General features: G+C 40.7%; 1 protein-coding gene across 1 annotated transcript; it reads left to right on the forward strand.

Annotated features, from left to right (window-relative positions):
• The first annotated feature begins 1386 nt into the window (after positions 1-1386).
• LOC145004845 (zinc finger protein CONSTANS-LIKE 16-like) lies at positions 1387-3157 on the forward strand. Its single transcript, XM_078963851.1, has 2 exons — positions 1387-2568; positions 2672-3157. The coding sequence occupies exons 1-2, from the start codon at positions 1534-1536 to the stop codon at positions 2876-2878; spliced, it is 1242 nt and encodes a 413-aa protein (XP_078819977.1). The 5' UTR covers positions 1387-1533; the 3' UTR covers positions 2879-3157.
• Positions 3158-19323: the final 16166 nt, after the last annotated feature.

Below are 19323 nucleotides of genomic sequence, written 5' to 3' on the forward strand. Positions count from 1 at the left end.
TAATTCTATTCAATTAATAACATTAGAATAAAAAATAAAATAGAATTAATACATATTATAAGGTGATATAATTTCACGTATTTATTTGAATCAACCATTATAATTTTATATAATTAAAAATATATTTTTTAATTGATAATTTATTTAAAATAATTGATTAATAATTTAGAGTTTTTACAATGAAAGTTTAATTAATTTTGTAACCATGGTTGACACAGTTTGTAAACTATTATATATATATATATATATATATATATATATATATATATATATATATATATATATATATATATATATATATATATATATATATATATATATAATCGAAATCGGGTTTTCTGTTTTCTTTTGAATTTTTTTTGTTAATTACCTATTAATTAGATCATCATTAGTGAAATGCAATATGAAATGATTTATTTTTGTGGTACCCTCCACAAAGGCTCTTGGTTCTTCACGTGAACCACGAAGGTGAATACCACCTCGGTGGTCTATCATGGATCGTGTTCGTGGTTGAATGTGGGTAAAGTGGTTTATGGTTTGTAAGCGGTACTCCTAACGACCTAAGTTGAAATTAGTACGTTATGCATTTTATTATTATTATTATTATTATTATTATTATTATTATTATTATTATTTTTACATTTATTAAGGGTTAATGTTATGCTTCGAGGATTGTAAGTTTTTATTTATTTATCCGGAATGTAAACATAAACGTTTTATTGGGGTGAAAAATTGAATTATGTGTTTCCAAAGGTTATAGTTGGTGTCAAGATATTTAAGTGATTTAAGTATTTAAGTACTTCCAATCTTTACGTTACGCAAAACAGAAACATCGTTAATTACATTTCTTACCTATAATAACATCATAGTTACAATATAGACAATGAATTTTTTAATGACATACCTGCAATATGGCTTTTTAACAAACAAATGAAAATTGATGAGCAATAATTTCATGATGAAAAATCATGAATCTTTAAATTTAACATCGGTTAGTTTTCTTTTTACCAAATATCTATTAAAATAAAATTTCAAATGTTATATATATAGGGTCCAATTTTACTTCCATAAAACCAAACTTTGTGTTCAAGACCCATGGGAATTGAAAGACCATGCTAACCCACATGCAAATGGACCTACAAAGAATCCTTCAGAAAGAGGTTCACCAATCAGAAAGCAAACCCTAAGATCACTCTAATCACTCAACGAATCAGCAACTGATAAGACCATGCCGTAGGCCCATAAACCCTAATCCCTAAATTTCCCTTCTTTTTGGACCCCACCAAAGCTACAGATGACCACTCGAGTCGCGTAATCACAAGTCGTGAGTTTTGGGGACCAGCACTACAATAATTGTAGCCAACAGTGTTCTTGTATATACATGCAATGCTTCCCTACCAACAGCTGTTGTGCTACACTTCTGACTCTTTTGGTATATGATTAACACAAGATCTATAACATTGTTTCTTCTTCTTTTCTCCTTTTCGTTTTCCTCTCTTCTCTTTGGTCGTTTGGAAGATCAAACCCTCGAACATGATAGCCGGAAAGAAAACAGCCAACGCTGTTGGTGGCAAGACAGCAAGGGCTTGCGACAGCTGCGTACGAAAGCGGGCGAGATGGTATTGTGCTGCTGATGACGCTTTCCTTTGCCAAAGCTGTGATGCCTCAGTACACTCGGCTAATCAGTTGGCTGGTCGGCATGAGAGGGTCCTTCTCGAGACTGCTTCCTCTAAGCTCTTTGGGTCAGGCATTGCTTCGCCTGAACCAACCTGGCACCAAGGTCTCACCCGTCGTGCACGCACCCCACGACTCCGGACTAAATCCTCTCTCAAACTAGATAGAAAGAGCGATGTAGTGAACTCTTCTGCTCCCTTAGTTCCGGAAATAGGCGTTTTAGACCCATCATCACTTGATGAAGAAGAAGAGGAAGAAGAACTATTGTATCGTGTGCCTGTCTTTGATCCTTTTGAAACTGAATTATTTAATACTTCTGATGCAATAGGCAGGAGCTTGACTTTTGTAGTGGAAAACAAACAAGAAGAGACATGTGATTTGGATGACCTTCAAGGGTTTGATCTGCCAACTGATGATATGGAGCTACTGGAATTTGCTGCCGATGTTGAAAGCTTATTAGGGAAGGGTTATGATGATACATCGTGTAGGATTGAAGAATTGGGGTTAACTAATTATGATTTTAAGGATGAAGATAATACTAACATTATTATAGGAACTTGCTTCGACGAAAATAGGGTGAAAGTTGAAGATGATGAAAGAGAAGCAATTTTAGGTTTTGATTTGGATACAACTAGGGAAACACTAGATTGGGACTTCGGTCATGAATCCACGATGATGATAAAAGAGGAGGAGAAGAAAGTGGTGGTAGGCGTAAAAGAACATATGATGATGGTGTCAAATGATGAATGTAAAGAAGCAATGGTGAGAAAATCAAGCATAACTTTGAGGCTTAATTACGATGAAGTGATCAGTGCATGGGCTGATCAAGGATCTCCATGGACAAACGGAACCCGACCAGAACTCAATCTTGATGGTTGCTGGCCTGATTTCATGGTTCTTTCTTTGTCTATATCTCTCTTTGAATCTCTCTATTCCTTCGTTTATTAATTTGTTTTATAACATAGTATTCTGATCGAGAAGTATTATAATCTTTTAGGGTTTGCAATGGATGGGGAATAATACTCCTTTATGTGGAGGCTTAGGAGGAAGCGATGGAGGAAGAGAGGCAAGAGTGTCAAGGTATAAAGAGAAAAGAAGGACAAGATTATTTTCGAAGAAGATAAGATACGAAGTGAGGAAACTAAATGCTGAGAAAAGGCCAAGAATGAAAGGGAGGTTTGTGAAAAGGGAAGGAAACCTTTGAAGAACCTCCTGCAACTTCTACTTTCCCAACTTACCTAAGCAAGAACTAGTACCAAATCGATGAACAAATAAGCTTTGTTCAATAGTTTGTTCCTTAAAACTCCCATCCTCCCATATTTGCTTGTTTTCATGGCAAGATTGGGGATGGTTAACCAACCCTTTTACTTTTCTAGTCTTTTCGGGTAAATATTGTCATTTCTTTCTACTTTGATATGATCTACGTACGATGTATAGTATATGATAATAATGAAGCACGTTGCAACTTGTGTTGAACTGCAAATGAATGCTTGCATAACTCATTATAAATTAAGGTCTCGTTTGTATTTTGTTAGCATCTCTCCCCATGTGGTGTTTCTGTTTATAAATGTATTCATCTATGAATACACCACCTCCCTCCACCACCAACCACCATCACCACCGCCACCAACCACTACTGCCACCACCACCACCACCTCCACAACCAACCACCACCATTAATAACCGCCACCTCCGCCACAACCCACCATCACCATATTTATATATAAATAATAATTTCTGTTATATATATATATATATATATATATATATATATATATATATATATATATATATATATATATATGATATGTTTCGTCGATCCGGTACGTTGGATCGTTTAAATGGCAAATTCGATATGTGTGGCCCAAATTTATTCCTTCTTCAACCTTTTTTTTTTCTCTATTGAGTGCTCACACACACACACACACACACACACACACATATATATATATATATATATATATATATATATATATATATATATATATATATATATATATATATATATATAATAGACTAGTTCTCTAAGATTACAAAGAAGGTACTATGTATTATTTATTTGGCAAGTTTAGACATTTTTTTTGAATATATATAAAGGGATTAGTAAGAGACTAATAGTAAAAAGAATATAAAACAAATTACATTGGCTTGAGAACAAGATGCAAAATAAACCAACAAACTTGAAGAGAAAGGCTATCATTCAATACCATAGAACAAATTTAAGAAGGAATGGAATTTATCATTCCATTGGAACGAATTTTTTTGCTCGTTCCATTAATCAACAAGGACAAAAATGTTGAGTTCTTGTAGTGTAACCTTTAAAGGGTTAAAAATTTGGAGACTAAAAATAACATATATAGAAGAGTACTTATAGAAACATACTTACATTATTTGTTTTAAGAAACATACGTTCATCAATGATAAGATAACTATATTGCCATACAAAACATAACTAACTATCTTGTCATACAAAATATAACCCTAACATAACTTAATTCATCAAAAGTAACACAACCATAAGATGACCAATGTCAACACAACTACCAAGAGTACAACAATCCTAACATACTTTACATTACATAACTTTACATCTTCATACTTCAATTTTAGTTCTTCAAACTTCGAATTTTGTGCTTCAAAATTCAACTATTGTTCTTCATACCTCACTCTTCTGTCTTCACACTCCAAACATGCTTTTTTCTTCAACTTGAAGTTTAATTGTTTGATCTCATCTTCTATATCTTTCATATCATGGTGCACATTGAAGAATAGATCCTTATACCTTCAAATTGTTGGTTCATCATCAAATAACATGAAATACTTGCAACCCAAACTTTCATCCTACAAAAGAAGCAACATTTACATACTTATGGCAATGGTGATGATTCCAATGTCACACAATCTTTTTGGTAAACATTTACAAACCTCTTAACTTGTAATTTGGACATCCATGAAACCTTCTACCATGATCCTTTGTAGTCCATGATGTAAACAAAGGACCTTCTTCCTCACACTTGCATAATTCTACTCCATCGTTCCTTACTACCCTTCTACTTCTGATGCTCCTGATGCTTGAAGAAGATGACATTTTCGAGGACTAACGAGTTTGTGAAAAATCAACATAAAGGGATGCAACAGAGATTAGAGAAACATTGGAAATAAATGAATTTGTAGTTAATTTGAAGTTTTAAATAAATTAGCACAAAAGGGAGGAATGAGCTGGTGAAAATGATACTTACATCAGAATTAAACTCGCAGGTATGTAACAGAGATCAAGGACGTAACCGTTACCTGTAAAGCGTAGGGTTAGAAGGATCTTTCTTGATGGCTTGAGTGTATATGACAGTTGCTTTTAGATTTTTATGAAAATGATTGATACAAGAAAAAGAAGAAGAAGAAGAAGAAAGGATTTTCTAATGTTATTCATTTTTTATACATATATGTGACTTAAGGCAACATTTTATCAAAGCTTGACGACAAGTACAAGCTTTGAAGCCATAACGTGACATTGTGGAGCGGAGCCATGTCGAGCTTTTTAGAACATTGGTTTTAGATGAATATAAACACATCAAAAAACTATATAACATTTGTCATATGTTTTTATTTACAGAAAACTAAATAGATTTGAAAAATAATCATCAAAGTTTATTATGTAAATGACTCTTTTTCATGTGTTTTTATTTGGTTTACCCGGTTTATTTTGACCGATTCGACTGGTTTTTCTAAAAACCGGCTTGTAACATGGTAAAAATTAAGACAACTTTTCACATTTTCAAAACACATTTTCCAAACACATTCATTAATAAAATCTCATTGTATCGTATCATTGTTCATAAAACATTTCCCAAGATCAAATCATAATAAACTCCACGGGTGTGTGTACAGATCATGCCGGCGCCTTCCCACGATCATCACTGGTACCTGAAACACATAACACATAACACTGTAAGCATAAAGCTTAGTGAGTTCCCCAAAATACCACACATAACACATACTAGCCACTCGAGGCTATAACTCTGTGTGCTCTTAGGCCCTAACTCTGTGGACCCTATGGTCCTAGCTCTGTGAACCTTCCGGTTCTAACTCTGTTATACTCTGATATACACATGGCATAAATCACATAGCAATAATGCAGTGCAACACATCATAGAAATAGCATACAGTAACTCTGTCACATAACTCTAATTACCACTCAAGGTAAAGTATAGTGAGAAGACTCACCTCAGATGTCTCGATAAATCCCTGACTCGGTAGCAGTATAGTCTAGCCTCCACCTAATCACATAAAGTATAATACGCTCATAAATATAACTCTCGAGACTAGACCCAACCTTCTCGTAGCACCCTCAGATGGGTAAAAGACCATTTTACCCCTATCTTGACTCAAAGACCCCATTGTTGACCAATCCCTAAAAGTCAAAAAGTCAACGGTCAAACTTTGACCTGACTCGTCGAGTGCACTTGGGCGACTCAGCGAGTCTACACGTGTCCACTATCTCTCTAGCCTCTCATGACACGTTGAGCCTTCCCCCTGCTCGACGGGTTACACCTGGCAAGAATCGTGGGACCACCCCGACTCAGCTCGTTGAGTTCAAATATGAACTCGGCGAGTTCCACCTATAATCCTCTACCCCCCTTCTGACTCACCGAGTCATTTCGCCAACTCGACAAGTTACTCACTGAGTGACTTACGGGAAACCCTATCCCTACTCGTCGAGTCTGTTCTTAGGACTCGACGAGTTCATGCCATGCTCGAGCTCAAATGAGCTCCTGTGGTCAGATCCGTTCCTCTAACTCATAGATCTGGCCTCATAAAGCAATAAAAACACATAAAGTTTGGATCTTGATGCCCATGCAAAGACCCAATGGCTCTATTTGAAGAAATAACCTCAATATGCCATCCAAAACTCATATCTCTCCAAGACACTCAATAAAGATCAAGGATTTAAGGTCTCTGGACCTCTATGGATCCATTTTCGAAGCCTTAACACAAGAAGGGACCAATTGCACTAACAACCATACTCTAAATGGGCTAGAAACCCTAACTCTCAAGGATTAACACCAAAAACTGAAGACGGATCGAATATGTACCTCAAGATGAAGTCCTTAAGCTCTGAAATCCACATATTAGCTCCCTCTTCAGCTTCCACTTGCCTTGGTCACCTTCTTCTTGCAAAATCACCCACACAAGGATTAAAAATGGCTTCCTTTCTTTCTCAAAACGCTCACACACTCTGGTCTCTCTCTCTCTCTATATATATATCAACTGGTAGCTGCAAATGAAGGAAATAAGGGCCTTTAAATAGGTCTCAAACCCCGGAAATTAGGGTTTCATTAAACGGCGCGGACTCGCCGAGTCCTCGGCGAGTCCGATCATTAACCCGAATGGAAATTCGCGACTCTACTCGGCGAGTCTAAGGATCAACTCGCCGAGTCTTTCTCAAAATCTCCAAAAATAATAAATAAATAATATACCTGGAAACCCGGATGTTACAATTCTCCCACTAGAATTAGACTTCATCCTTGAATTCTCGCTCTGCAAATAGCCCTGGACACTGCTCACGCATCTCTCGCTCCGGATCCCAAGTTAGCTCGGACCCTTTCCGATGCCCCCCATGGACCTGCACCAGAGGCACCTCCTTGTTTCTCAGAACCTTGATCTTCCGATCCCTAATCACAACCGGTCTCTCAACATAGTTTAGGCTCACATTCACCTGAATATCCTCTAATGGTACCACAACTGACTCGTCGGCAATACACTTCCTCAGCTGCGATACGTGAAAGGTGTCATGAATCTGGCCCAACTCTACAGGTAGCTCTAAGCAGTACGCTACCCTGCCCACCTTGGCGGTCACCCTAAAAGGGCTAATATACCGAGGCCCCAACTTGCCTCTCTTCCTGAATCGGATCACTCCTTTCCAATGAGATACCTTCAGGAGTACGAAGTCACCGACTTGGAACTCGAGCTCTGACCGTCTTCTATCCGCATAACTCTTCTGACGACTCTGGGCCGTCAGTATCCTCTGTCTGACCTGCTGAATCTGCTCGATCGTCTGAGGCACAATCTCGGTACTACCCATCACACATTGCCCTACCTCTCCCCAACAAATGGGGGTCCGATACCTCCCCCTATACAACAACTCAAAGGGTGGCATACCGATGTTCAAATGATGGTTGTTGTTATAGGAAAACTCAACCAAGGGTAAGTACGTGCCCCAACTTCCTCCGAAGTCCAATACACATGCCCGAAGCATGTCCTCGAGCGTCTGAATCGTCCGCTCGCTCTGCCCTTTAGTCTGTGGGTGGTATGTGGTACTAAAATGCAACCTCATACCCAATTCCTCATGAAACTTCTTCTATAACCTGGAAGTGAAAAGCACATCTCGATCTGAAACAATCGAGACTGGTATTCCATTCTGCGATACCACATCTCTCACGTACAACTCTACCAGCCTCTCCACAGAAGAGCTCTCACTAATAGCAAGTAAGTGAGCACTCTTCGTCAACCTGTCCGCAATCACCCAAATTTCATCGACACCCCTCGCAGTTCTTGGTAATTTGGTGATGAAGTCCATGGTAATATATTCACACTTCCACTCGGGAATTTCTAACGGCTGCAGCTTACCATGTGGATGCTGGTGCTCGGCCTTAACCCTGCGACAGGTCAAGCACCTCTCAACGATCCATGCAACATCCCTCTTCATACAGGGCCACCAATACTCTTTCTTCAGGTCTAAGTACATCTTAGTGGCCCCGGGATGGATTGAAAACTTCGATCTATGCTCCTCCTCCATCAAGATGGTGCGCGTTCCGCCCACAAATGACACCCAAATCCGTCCCTGAAAGGTCATAAGCCCTCGACTATCTGTGACGAACTCCGATACCTGCCTGATAACCCGCTCCCTCTTACGGTTCTCTGGTCTCACGACCTCAGCCTGGGCCCCTCGAATGGCGTCAAATACTGGGGTCATCACTGTCAGCCTCATACAAACATCATGTATCGGGGCGCCCTCTGCCCTACGACTCAGGGCATCGGCTACAACGTTAGCCTTGCCGGGGTGGTACAGGATATCACAATCGTAATCCTTCACCACATCCAACCATCTCCTCTGTCACATGTTCAGATTGGGTTGATCCATTAAATACTTCAGGCTCTTGTGGTCCGTGTATATGGTATACTGAACCCTATACAGATAGTGACGCCAGCTCTTGAGGGCGAACACCACTGCCCCCAACTCCAGATTGTGGGTGGATACCTCATCTCATGAGGCTTCAGTTGCCTCGATGCGTATGCTATCACATGCCCCCTCTGCATAAGCATCGCTCCTAACCCTAATATTGACGCGTCACAATACACCACGAAGTCCTCCATCCCCTCCGGAAGGGCTAACACCGGGGCTTCGCATAGTCTCTGGCGAAGTGTCTCGAAGGAGGCCTGCTGCTCTGGGCCACATGAAAAAGCAATACCCTTCTGGGTCAACTCGGTGAGTGGCACGGCGATCTTGGAGAAATCCATGATAAATCTCCGATAGTAACCAGCCAACCCTAGAAAACTCCTGATCTCGGTAGGTGACCTCAGCACCTCCCAACTCATCACGGCCTAAATCTTGGCCGGATCGACCAATATCCTTTTCTGGTTAATGAGGTGCCCTAGGAACTGGACCTCTCGTAACCAGAAATCACACTTGGATAATTTGGCATAAAGCCTCTCTAATCTCAAAACTCCGAGGATCTCTCTTAAATGTTCCTCATACTGCTCTCTGGATCTCGAATACACAAATATATCATCGATGAACACAATCACCGAGTGATCCAACATCGTCATGCACACTCTGTTCATGAGATCCATGAACACCGCTTGTGAATTGGTGAGCCCGAAAGGCATCACCACGAACTCGTAATGCCCGTAATGAGTCTTGAATGCTGTTTTCTGGATGTCCTCATCTCGAACCCTCACTAGATGATATCCAAACCTCAAATCGATCTTGGAGAACCAAGATGCTCCCTGTAATTGATTGAACAAATCGTTGATCCTTGGCAACGGGTAATGGTTCTTGACCGTCAGCTTGTTCAATTCCATGTAATCAATGCACATCCGGTGTGAGCCATCCTTTTTCTTAACAAAAAGGATAGGTGCTCCCCACGGCGAACTGCTCGGCTGAATAAACCCCTTCCCCAGCAGCTCCTGAAGCTGTGAGGATAACTCCTGCATCTCTAGAGGCGCAAAGCGATAGGGCGCCTTGGCGATAGGCGCAGCCCCGGGAACCAAATCGATACTAAACTCAACCTGCCTCTCGGGAGGCACACCCGGTAACTCCTCCGGAAATACATCCGGGAACTCACGCACTATCGGAACCTCGTCAACTGACCTTGGTCTCTCTGAATAAACCCTTGTATCCATCACATACGCTAAAAATCCCATACAACCCTGCTGTAGACTCTATCTCGCTCTAGCGGCTGAACAAAATGCCGACCCAGAACACGTACCCTCGCCGTACACCGTAAGAAATCCCCCATTAGGGTATTGTATGGTCACCAGCTGTCTCTCGTAGTCGATAACCACTCCAAATTTTCTCAACCAGTCCATGCCCACGATGACACAGACATCTCCCATCGCAATAGGAACTAAATCAATCGGAAACTCAACGCCGAAAATCTCGAGTACACACCCTTGGATCACCTCGGTGGCATACACCGCTCTCTCGTCAGCTATGGAAACTCTCAGGGGTCGACTCAATGCCTCTCGACTAATACTGATGTGCTGACTAAAAGCCAAAGATACAAAAGACCGACTTGCCCCCGAGTCAAATAACACCAAGGCAGGTACAGAACTCACAAGAAAAGTACCTACGCATATCATAATATAAGCACAATATCTCAACATAAAAGTAAATACATGAAGGAATACATACCAGCCACGATATCGGCCGCTGCGCGGACCTCTTCGGCAGTCAACTGGAAGGCTCTCCCTCGTCCCTTCGGTGCCTCGGACTTTACGGGCCGACTGTTTGTAGCTCTCACTGCAGCAGGGGCAGATCCTTAAGATGCTCCCTGAGCTGTCCCTCGCAACTGTGGACATTCTGCCTTCTGGTGTTCGGTCTGGTTGCAGTGAAAACATACTGCAAACCCCTTGGGGCAATCCTTTGCCATATTCCCCTCCTTGCCACATTTGTAGCAAGACCCTACACTGCACACCCCATTGTAGCTCTTGCCGCACTTGCCACAAGTTCGGACCTTCCGGCTTCCAGATCTCGAATCAGCGGGCTTGGCCCGCTTGGTGGCCGGCTGAGACTGCACCGGTCGCCGATCCCGCCCCTGAGACTCAGCCTCCTCCCTAGGCTGGGTCTCCAGCTCTATCTCCCTCTTCTGGGCATTTTACTGAAGCTCAACAAATTTCCGGTACATCGAGTTCGCCACGAACTCCCATATATGCCTCCTCAAAATGCTCAGATATCGACTCATACGTGCCTGCTCGGAGGACACGTGCTCTGGGCAAAACATCGCCCGCTCATGGAACATCCTCGTAATCACTGTGACAGACTCAGTACCCTGCTTAACTCCTGGGCAAAACGATCCCTCTCTACCTGGGGAACGTACTCATCTCGGAACATAGCAATGAACCTCTCCCAAGTCTCTGCAGCAAGCTTAGCAGGCGAATAATGCGCCGTCACAAACTTCCACCAGTCCTTCGCTCCTAAGCGAAGCTGGTTCAATGCGAATCAGACTCTCAAATGCTCTGGAGATGAGCATGTGAAGAAACACCCCTTGATGTCTGAAATCCACCTCATCTCTGCAATCGGGTCCTGGGTCCCATCAAACTCTGGTGGTTTTGTGTTGCTGAACTCCCGGAACAGCAACGCATCACCACCCTGCGGTCTAGCCACAACTACAACTGCAGTGGCGGCAGCAACAACAACATCACAGAGAGCAATGTATCTCTCGTCGAATGTCTCTATCAGGGTGGTCTTGATAGACCCGAACATCTATGGAATCTCATCACAGATAGCAGCAGTCACCTCATCATGAATCATCTGGCGGAGCTCCTAGTCGCTCACACTCCCTCCACTAGTCCCTGGTCTGTGGCGCGTCCCCACCATGATTCCTCTCTAAAATACAACACAAAGTATCAAAAACTCGCTCGGGTGTACACACACTCGATATCCCAATCCTACTTGATCTCTGGTACCCTAAGGATTCTTACTTGGGCTGCGCACTGACCCGATGCCTTCGGTAGTACGAGCCCAATACTACCGACCACACCGCGTCAGCATTCATCCCAAGTCCTCCTCCCAAAGTCCCAAATTCCAAGCACTCTACTCTCTTAAATCATATGCTACTCACTAGATGATCTCTCATAAGCTCCTCGCTGCTATCTAAACACACTCAAGCATCCCTAGCAGCAAAGCTCCTAGACTAAGGCATCATATATCAGGCCACTCTAGTCCTAATAAGAATACCTAGTCTACTCTATCATTCATAATATAGCTCATCATATAACATAACATAATACATATCGTAACACTTATTACAAGGGTATTTTGGGAAATCACCGTTCGGGCACTGGCTGATCGTACACACGGCTCTGCTCGGTTTTTCTCAAAACTCTTTTTTTTAAAATTGTTTTGTTATCAAATTTTTTCCCAAATCCTTAGTTTGAGTTCAGATACGCCCGAAGATGCATCCGAATCCGTCAAACCAAGGTTCTGATACCAACTTGTAACATCGTAATAATTAAGACAATTTTTCACATTTTCAAAACACATTTTTCAAACACATTCATTAATAAAATCTCATTGTATCGTATCATTTTTCACAAAACATTTTCCAAGATCAAATCATAATAAAATCCGTGGGTATGTGTACAGATCATGCCGACGCCTTCTCGCGATCATCACTGGTACCTGAAACACATAACACATAACATTGTAAGCATAAAACTTAGTGAGTTCCCCAAAATACCACACATAACACATACTAGCCACTCAAGGCTATAACTCTGTGGGCCCTTAGGCCCTAACTCTGTGGACCCTCTGGTCCTAGCTCTGTGAACCTTCCGGTTCTAACTCTGTTATACTCTGATATACACATGACATAAATCACAAAGCAATAATGCAGTGCAACACATCACATAAATAGCATACAATAACTCTGTCACATAACTCTAATTACCACTCAAGGTAAAGTATAGTGAGAAGACTTACCACATATGTCTCGGTAAATCCATGACTCGGTAGCAGTATAGTCTAGCCTCCGCCTAATCACATAAAGTAAAATACGCTCATAAATATAACTCTTGAGACTAGAGCCAACCCTCTCTTAGCACCCCCAGATGGGTAAAAGACCATTTTACCCCTCTCTTGACTCAAAGACCCCATTATTGACCAATCCCTAAAAGTCAACAAAGTCAACGGTTAAACTTTGACCTGACTCATCAAGTGCACTTGGGCGACTTGACGAGTCTACACGTATCCACTATCTCTCTAGCCTCTCATGACATGTCGATCCTTCCCTTTGCTCGACGAGTTACACCTGACATGAATCGTGGGGCCACCCCGGCTCAACTCATCGAGTTTAAATATGAAGTCGGCGAGTTCCACCTGTAATCCTCTACCCCCTCCGTTCCTCTAACTCATAGATTTGGCCTCCTAAAGCAATAAAAACACGTAAAGTTTGGATCTTGATGCCCATGCAAAGACCCAATGGCTCTATTTGAAGAAATAGACTCAATATGCCATCCAAAACTCATATCTCTCCAAGACACTCAATAAAGATCAAGGATTTAAGGTCTCTAGACCTCTTTGGATCCATTTTCGAAGCCTTGACACAAGAATGGACCAATTGAACTAACAATCATACTCTAAATGGGCTAGAAACCCTAACTCTCAAGGATTAACACCCAAAATTGAAGAAGGATCGAGTATGTACCTGAAGATGAAGTCCTTAAGCTTTGAAATCCATAAATTAGCTCCCTTTTGCCTTGGTCACCTTCTTCTTGCAAAATCACCCACATAAGGATCAAAAATGCCTTCCTTTCTTTCTCAAAACGCTCATACACTCTGGTCTCTCTCTCTATCAACTGGTAGCCGCAAATGAAGGCCATAAGGGCCTTTAAATAGGTCTCAAACCCCGGAAATTAGGGTTTCATTAAACAGCACGGACTCGCCGAGTCCACTAGTCGACTCGCCGAGTCTGGTCATTAACCCGGATGGAAATTCACGACTCTACTCGGCGAGTCTAAGCATCAACTCGCCGAGTCTCTCTCAAAATCTCCAAAAATAATATATAAATAATGTATGTCACACCCCCAAACCAAGGATGGCGGAAACGTCCGGGGGTGGAGGACTTCATGTAGAGTATCACAACAATGAGAATAATAGTGCTCAAAGTAAATACAACCAACACAAATATAATTGAAAACGTTACATCAAAGCACATGTTTACATGATTCACATCGATTACATTATAATACAAAATGAACTGTTTGACGATTTATCGTCCCATCCTCAAAACGTTGTTGATTTCCTGTTTTCCACTGAATTCCTGAGAATACAAGTAGTTTTGAAAAGTGTCAACACAAAGGTTGGTGAGTTCATAAGAGATTTCGTTGGAAAAGTAAATCGTTTTCCTTGTAAAAGCGTTAGAATATGTATCCAGAAAATCCGATATTTTCTTTAAAATCTGCGTAATGTAGTCTTATGACTGAAGACCAAAATGTATAAGTAACCTTTCTTATTAATAGAAAATGTTATGCACTTAAATGGACATGGACGCGTTTGAATTAAATGAAATTTATGTATGTTCTTATGTTCGTTAATACTTTATATATATATGTAGTCTTAAATTAGAGGACCGAGAAATAACAAGTATTGACCATACTTAAAAGTATAAATGTGGTTTCAAATGATGTGTAGTCGTAACTACCAAAACCAAAAGTGTACAGTAATATCTGTACTCATAGAGATAAAAAAAAAATGATTTTAAATCGACATAAAACTCATTTAGGTTTTAAAAATAAAATCCCGTAAACTTATGGATTGTTATATCCCTATGTGAGTCGCTATAATCATACTATGACTATGTGAACCTGCCACGACGTTCTCAGGTGTCGCGAAAAATAAAATGACATTTGTCGCCTGTAGACCTGCAGGTCCAACTGTAGCTAGCAGCAAGGTGTGGGGTGTCAAACCCAATATAGATCTATATACAAGTATCACGTTCTCCCTCAAGGAGATTCTGATTATAACTACCAGGAATTATATCCCGCACTCGGACGTACGGAGAGAGAGAGAGGGAGAGAGTCTCACAATATAGGTTAACAAGTTTACGTGAAATGTTTGTGAATATAAATATTTCTTGTATGAATGTACTCTTCTTGTACGAGTGTGTTGAGTGATGTATCATAAACTATACCTATTATAGTTTATCTAAAATGTATGTAATATGTAGGAACTCTTTTATGGAAATGTATTAATATTATGAATTTATCAAACTATAGATTAACAAATTTACGTGAAATGTGTGTGAATATAAACCTTTCTTGTATGGATGTACCCTTTTTGTACGAGTGTGTTGAGTGATGTATCATAAACTATACCTATTATAGTTTATCTAAAATGTATGTAATATGTATGAACTTTTTTATGGATATGTATTAGTGTTATGAATTTATCAAACTATACTTTTTATAGTTTAATATACGTGTTCTAAAATGAATGAATAATATTTATTATGAATGACTTAGTTTCAGTTCATGGTGGTAAACTAACAAAGAAACACATTCAATAATTAGAACTTATGATTATACACTTTGCTCAACATATTACAAAGTGTTATGATATTTACATGCTGTTGGCTAAATTTAGCAATTCTGCCCTGTTTTGGAAAAATCATAGAAAAATCATACGAAGTCAAAAACTAGATCCGTAAATTCTGAGAGTTCACAAAATGTATCTAGTTTACTCATAATTTTTATCACGATTTTTAATGACCTCCAACTTGGGTGAAAAAGTCCATAATCACAGACTGGTCCGGATTGTTGTTTGAAATGATAGGCAGTTTTGTAAAAATCACCATAAATTGTAGAAAAATCGTATGGAGATGTGCAAGTAGTCATTTTAAAGCTAAAAACTTGAACTATTTGCACCTTGTACAGTTTTGAAAACAAAAATGTTTAAGATGCCCGAAACAGTCCGTGAATGGAGTTGAACTTTTCTGATGAAGAATGTTAGAAAAATTTAGTTATGTTCTTAGTGTTTTAACTTGTATTCCCCCCCTGAAAACTTGAGAAAACATAAAAATGTAGGGGTATGAACTCACCTTGAGTGATTTCAGTAGATAAGTGTTGAAGAAGAGAAGTGTTCAACCCAAGAACACTTGAAGAATCACTTGAAGATTCGAAGCTCTAACGCTAATATGACGGAGTTTGTGTAAGATATTCATGATTTGAGTAGAATGAAGTGAAATAATCATAAGGAGGATGAATCATACTTACTAAGAGTGGAAGAACACTTGAAAGTCAGCCTTGAATCTCGAAATTGGAGTGGGAAAAGTTTAAGAGAAAAGTGGTGTTTGATACTTAGTGAAATGAGGGCAAATGAGAGAAATGAGGAGAGAGGATGTTTGTTCCAGCTCTAAAAACGTGGGAATGAGTGTAAATTGAGTGTGAGGGACATTGAAGTGACTTAGGTAAGGTGGGGAGGTGTGGTTAGTCAAAGAGTGGGTGTGGGGTGGTTGCTTGTGACATTGGATAAGGTAAAGTCAACACTCCACCTTTAATAATTCACCCATTTGATTTTTATTATTTAGATAATGATTTTCATCAAAATATGTTTAAATTATGAATATTTAGAGTTTATTATGTTAAAATATAATTTCTGGAGAAAATCCCGCTTTAAAATCACAAAAAACGAACTTAAAATGTTAAAAATATCAAAAATGGGCTAAAAGTGACAAATTTCCGAATTCTGGCCGAGGTTCGCCTATCTGATGCTGAACCGAGAGAGAGGGAGGCAGAAACCGAGAGGGAAGAAGAGAGAAGGAAGGAACCGAGAAGGGGGGAGGAGAGAACAGAGGGGCGCAAAGAGACAGAGAGGAGAGAAGAGACAGAGCGGCGGAGTAGAGACAGAGGGGAGAGAAGAAGCAGAGCGAGAAGCGAACAGAGAGTGAGAAGCGACAGAGGAAGCGAACAGAGAGTGAGAAGCGACAGAGACCAAGGCTCGGTCCTCGCGTGCATTAGCCAACAGAGGCTCGGTCCTCGCGCGCCTTAGCCAACAGAGGCTCGGTCCTCGCGTCTTAGCCAACAGAGGCTCGGTCTTCGGTGTCTTAGCCAACAGAGGCTCGGTCTTCGGTGTCTTAGCCAACAGAGGCTCGGTCTTCGGTGTCTTAGCCAACAGAGGCTCGGTCTTCGGTCCTAGGGCCTTTTTGGTTCTTAGTCTCGGTCTTAAGGAGCTTCGGCTCCTTAAGAAGGGTTTCGGTTCCTAAGGTCCCTTTTTCTCGTTTTTACCCCGTTTTAAGCCGTTTTTGACCCGGTTAAGGGTCGGAATGACCCGAATGATTCCAAAAAGTTACGGGAAACTTTTGAGAGAGATTTGGGAGAGATTTCTCACACTTGGAGAGATTTGGGAGAGATTTGACATTCTTGGAGAGATTTCTCATACACAGAGATATTTGCGAGAGTTTTCACATACTTGGAGAGATTTGGGAGAGATTTGACATTCTTGGAGAGATTTCTCATACAGAGAGATATTTGAGAGAGATTTCACATACTTGGAGAGATTTGGGAGAGATTTGACATTCTTGGAGAGATTTCTCATACAGAGAGATATTTGAGAGAGATTTCACATACTTGGAGAGATATCTAATACATAGAGATATTTGAGAGAGATTTCACATACTTGGAGAGATTTGGGAGATATTTGACATAGAGAGAGAGAGATAGAGTGAAAACGATTGAGAGAGGATCCATGTGTGACAATTGTGAGTGTCCGGCATCGCAATGCATGGTTCGTAAACCCTGTTAAGCCTTGTTTAAGGATCTTACACACCCCCGATGAGTATGCATCATTGTTTTATTGGTTTGGCTCGCCACGTACTACAGTTTTAGGTTAAGGAGATCTAGATGTTCGCACTTTTTGCTTTATGATTTATCATTAGAATAAAAGTTATGTAGAAGTTTCATAGTGTAAATTTTAGTACTCACGGGCAAATTGAGTCAAACGGTTTGACTTGCTGACTTTAGTTGACTTTGACTTGACCGAAATTTGACGGTTGTAACATCATCCCCCCGTTAGAGGGAATTTCGTCCCGATATTTGAATTTAGGCAAGGAGTAGGCATGAATAATCAAGCCGAGAAGTTAGGATACTTCCTAATCGACTGACTCACGCGTTCCCATGTGACTCTAGGTCCTTGGTTAGAATTCCAACGAACTTTCACTAATGGGAAGTGGCGTTGTTTCATCCGCTTGACCTCGATCCATGGTCACCATGGTTCTTCTAAGAAGGTGAGGCTCTTGTGGAACTCGATCTCGTCGAGGGGAATTGCAAGAGTCTCATCGGATAGATTCTTCTTGTAAATTTGGGATGTTTTGGGTAGGGTGTACTTTACCAAGCTCGCGGGAGTAGATTGAAGTAGCGAGTTACAGGGCTGATTCTGACAAGAATCTCGAAAGACACAATTATTTGGGGTATTGGCTTTCCACGCTTTTCAAAGCGTACTAAGCCTTCCCAGAGTGAGTGTTTCTAGAGGAATTTGGTTGGTTATACCGGAGTTCTAAAGGTTTCTTCTTCTTGTTTCTCTTCCTGTCAAGGTTGCTCCCTTTAGGGTCAAAGTTGGGAGGGGGTTCGTATTTTTCGAGAAGTTCCGAAGGAATTAAGATGGTAGGTCAGCGAGACCCAGAATCTTGGCGTATTTCTGCTAACGCCTTCGGTGCTGACTGTTTCTCAACGGTTTTGATCAATTGAAAGGGTCGTTATGAATTTCCACCTTGGTAACGACGTGTCTTGCGAATTGAACTCCTCAATTCCAAAACTCGTATCTAGAGAACTTCGGGTAATACTTCTCTGATCGTATTTCTTCCGTGGTTTGTTGTAGCTGCTCTCCTTGGTTTCCTTCTTACTACGAGGGTAGATAAGTAAGTCATTCGTAATGACGATGATGAACTGATCCTAGCAAGAATGGTATATCCTATTTATTACATTCATGAATCCAACGAGTGGGTCTGGTCCTATCCGAGGGTTATTACTACGAGCTTTCAACATCTTCATCGAAATTGGAGGATTGTTCTCGGACATCCTTCTTCGATACTCATGACTGGTGATATTCAGATCTCAGGTCCAATTCCTGAAGGGTACCTCGTTTCTTGAGGTTGGTCGGCCTATTCGTCAATGCGAGGCAGATAGTAAAGGTTTCTATTAGAGATGTTGTCGGGGACTCTGAAATCGATGGAATTGTGAGCAATTTGTCTTTCTAATTTGAAGAATAAGACGAGAGCTTTTCAGGGTGAAAAACTTGGTTCTTCAATTTCATTGTTGAGTAGTTCGACAGGTTTGACCTGACAGCTCTTGTAGCTCGGTAGGAAGTATGTGGGTTTGGTTTACGCAACTAGGCCTTTTTGAATGGTAGGACATTCACTCGTCCTTCTGGGCAACCTT

The sequence above is a fragment of the Lactuca saligna genome, chromosome 7 (assembly GCF_052625555.1).
Source record: "Lactuca saligna cultivar CGN05327 chromosome 7, ASM5262555v1, whole genome shotgun sequence".
In the NCBI taxonomy this organism is placed as follows: domain Eukaryota; kingdom Viridiplantae; phylum Streptophyta; class Magnoliopsida; order Asterales; family Asteraceae; genus Lactuca; species Lactuca saligna.